Source organism: Onychomys torridus, chromosome 8 (genome assembly GCF_903995425.1).
Source record: "Onychomys torridus chromosome 8, mOncTor1.1, whole genome shotgun sequence".
Classification (NCBI taxonomy): domain Eukaryota; kingdom Metazoa; phylum Chordata; class Mammalia; order Rodentia; family Cricetidae; genus Onychomys; species Onychomys torridus.
Window position 1 is genome coordinate 89,907,630 of NC_050450.1, and position 3,727 is coordinate 89,911,356.

At 57.2% G+C, this 3,727-nt stretch overlaps 1 protein-coding gene across 1 annotated transcript; it reads right to left on the reverse strand.

The window, feature by feature from the left end:
• Positions 1 to 288: 288 nt before the first annotated feature.
• Positions 289 to 3,727, reverse strand: Sost (sclerostin). The gene is made up of 2 exons (XM_036197445.1): positions 3,508 to 3,727; positions 289 to 888 (listed from the first exon to the last, which is right to left on the reverse strand). The coding sequence occupies exons 1-2, from the start codon at positions 3,725 to 3,727 to the stop codon at positions 467 to 469; spliced, it is 642 nt and encodes a 213-aa protein (XP_036053338.1). The 3' UTR covers positions 289 to 466.

Consider the following 3,727-nt stretch of genomic DNA (forward strand, 5'->3'; position numbering starts at 1 on the left):
AGGAAACACTGAGGTACCAAAAGAGAACCACGTAGTTCAACCTCACACTCAGTGGCTAAGCCAAAGCCCCAAACCCTATCTAGTCCCGTGTTCTTGCACACAGCGGCGCGGGGGTGGGGGAATCTTACTGTACTTCCTAACCAGGTTCTTTCACACTTCCCTCCCTTTATGGTGAAAATGCTATCTTGTCCCGTAGGGAACCGGCGAGTATAGGAGGGTCCTCCACCTCTCCCCACCCCCCACCCCTCACCCCGCCCCGGGCTGGGCAGAGTGGCTCAGTGTCTATGACTCAGCTCCTTCTCCCGGCCTGCAGGAACCCCCCCGCAGCGGGCAGGAGGGCGAGGGGACTCTACAGGTTAGGGACTCCGCGCACGGCCTGGAAGGTTTGGTGCCCCTGGCTTGGGCTGCAGGCTTTACAATGAAAACCAGTCGGATCGCGCGGGGGCGGCGTGGGCGCGGGAGCACTCTAGTAGGCGTTCTCCAGCTCCGCCTGGTTGGCTTTGGCGCCCCGGGCGCGGGGCCGTGGCTTGCGACCCTTCTGCGGTCGCGCGGTCTCCGGCCCGAAGTCCTTGAGCTCCGACTGGTTGTGGAAGCGTGTGAGGCGCTTGCATTTGCAGGAGGCCACCAGACGCACCTTGCGCGCGCGCGGCGCCGCGCCACCGGGACACAGCAGCTGCACCCGCTGCGCGCGGTAGCGGTCCGGGATGCAGCGGAAGTCGGGCCCGTTCGGGCGCCACCACTTTACGCGGCCGATGGCGTTGGGCAGCAGGCGCGCGGGGCCACACTGGCCCGAGCACACCAGCTCGGTGACCGGCTTGGCGCTGCGACACGGCCCGTCGGTCACGAAGCGGGTGTAGTGCAGCTCGCGGCAGCTGTATTCGGACACGTCTGCGGAGAGAGGGAAGTGTGAGGGTGGCACCCTAACCCAGGCTGGCCTGCTCCCACCATTCCTCCCTGCTTTTTTCCAAACCTGCCGCTCTTCTGGCGCTTTGGCACCAATGCGTGGATTATAGAAAGGAAGCACCAGGTACTTCTGGAGCTTGCGAGGGGGTAGGGGGTGGGGCGGGGAAGAGGGGCGGGGGAGGAGATCTCTCCCTGGCTGCTCTCTGTCCTTAGAACCCAGTGATCAAACACCAGCGCTCTATCATTTACTTTCTTTGCCATCTGTGGGCAAGTAACTTGACGTCTCTCTTCCCCACATCTGTAAAATAAGTTGCTCCAGGATTCAATGACCTCATCCACTACATGCGCATCATACTGGGCACTATGTGGCACAGACTCAGAGCTGGCAGTTGGTTCTTGTTTGAGGACTGGGTCTTATGTAGCCAGGGCTGGCCTCAAAACCGGCTGTGTAGTTGAGGATGATCTTGAATTTTTGCTCTCCCGTCCTTACCTGCCCGGTGGTGGTATACAGGTGTGGGCCACTCACTCTGTCTGGCTTATGAGATACTAGAGATCCGGCCCAGGGCTTCCTGCATACTAACCAAGCTCTCTTCTAATTTAGCTCCTTATCCCCAGCCCTGCCTAGCAGCCACTAGCCACACCTGGCTGGCTCTGGTCCCTTCTAAACTCCTTTACCAGCTACTGGGGGCAGGGGAGGGGTTCCAGGAGATGGAAAACCGAGTGCAGGTTAATTGAAGGTAATAAATCAGGACAGCTGCTGTGGAGGAGCGGGTAGAAGGGCAGGTGGCGGGGGGATAAGAATTCATTAGACTTGAAAGCAACCAAAGGCAGCGTTTCCAACCCCCTCATTATCACAGGTCCAGGCTGAGAAAAGAACTTGCCCCAAAGGCAGGGCTGGGCTGCCTGACACCCCTGCCCAGGACTCCAGCACCTTCTGACTCCTGCAAGGGTGAAAATGATTTGTCAGAAGGTCCCAGGTTGGGGGTGAGTGGGGGTAGAGGGCCGCTCACTCTTTGCTGGCTACTTCCTTAGCAGAGGGGGTCAGAGTTCTGAGCCCAACCCCACAGCTTCTGCTCCCTTAAGCATTTGTTTAACACCTGCTGCATACCCGGCTTTCTTGTCCAGTGGCTCATGGTAATCCACGCTCTGGTGAGGGAAGTTGGGTCTGATGGCCTGGCCTCATCTATCTCATGAGCACACATCCAGGCTATGGCTCCTGCTGTGAGCTTAGGTGGATGGGAGCTTTTAAACTAGCTAATTCATAAACAAGTTCTGCCACCCCACAAAGTTCCACAGGCTAATATGACACAGGATTGAAAAAAAAAAAAAAAGTTCCAGGACCAAAACCAGAGAGGAGCAGAGGCCAGGATCCACCACCCCAGAGAGCAGGCACAGCAGGAGGGGTGTGTGTGTGTGTGTGTGTGTGTGTGTGTGTGTGTGTGTGTGTGTGTGTGTGTGTGTGCGCGCGCCTTGTCATCCTCCTGTGGCTGGCTTTTTGGTTTCTGGACCGATTTGACTTCCTCACCCCTGCAGAGGAGGTATGTGGAGGCGGTCTGTTTGCCCAGGGAAGGATAAGTTTTGGGGCTTTCCAAGAATAGTGCCCTTAGGTCAAGCACTTCCTCTGCAAAACGTGACTGCCTTGCATGCTCCTTTGGGGTGGCCCTCTCCCCCCATCCCTTACTGGCTAGCAGACAGGAGACACAGAGTGTGGTGACAGCCTGGGAAGTGAGCTTCTGTCCCACTCAGATGGTGACCAGCAGGCAGCAAGGTCATCACTCGGGAGCATATCCCTCCTGCTGCCACCCCACCCCAGTCAGTCATTCCTGCCAGCTGTGCACCTGAACCCCCAGGCATTTCTCCGAGTAGGCCTGCCTCCACAAGCACTGTCCCCAGGAATGAGGCAAAGCTGGGGCCAGGGTGCAAGCAGAGGGCAGATGGTGCCACCTGTGCCCAGACGGGGGATGGTCCACTCAACTGCCACTCATGTCAGGGGCTAAAACTGTACCTAAAACTCTGCTCTCCAGGGTTAGCCTACTGGGCTCAACAAGGAGAACTGAAGGGGTTCTTTCTGGCTTCCGGCTGCCACTCAAACCCAATCTAGGTTGTGCACAGCTGGATCAAGCAGCTTCCAGTCTCTGCTCTTCTTACCCCCTTTATCTCAGGAGCCTTGGTTTCTCCACCTTCAAGCTAGGGCTTTACCTCCTGGAGCAGCCATGTGGGATACAGGACAGCCACAGCCATCCAGCATCCATCAGGTGCCATTGCTACCAGCCTTACCTTGTCACCTCCCCACTGGTCCAGCTAGATCTGACCTCCATGTCCTCAATCTCAAGGAGATTCTTTGAACCATTGACAAGCCCACGTTAATGTCAGCTTTGGCTGATCTGAGTCTCCCCACTAACTTGGATGCTCAGCCAGCCCCCCAAGCCTGTCCTCAGATTCTAACACTGTGTTAGCATTCTTCCAGGCAAGCCTGTCCCTCCCCTGGTGTGGCAGAGGCAAGTATCTACCTAATCGTCAAGGCCTCCAAAGAGCAGATTCTAAAACTTCCCCACTTTCCTCCCTGGACCCCCATGCTAACAACTTGTCTTCTCGGCCCCATACCTTTGGCGTCATAGGGATGGTGGGGAGGTCTCCCTCCGTTCTCTGCCCGGTTCATGGTCTGGTTGTTCTCCAGCTCCTGGGGAGGCTCAGGGTACTCTCTGAGCCCAGGGATGATTTCTGTGGCATCATTCTTGAAGGCTTGCCACCCCTGGCCCTCCACAGCACGGAAGGCTGCATGAACAAGCAGACAGACAAGACACGGGGCTAGCGAGAGCTGCAT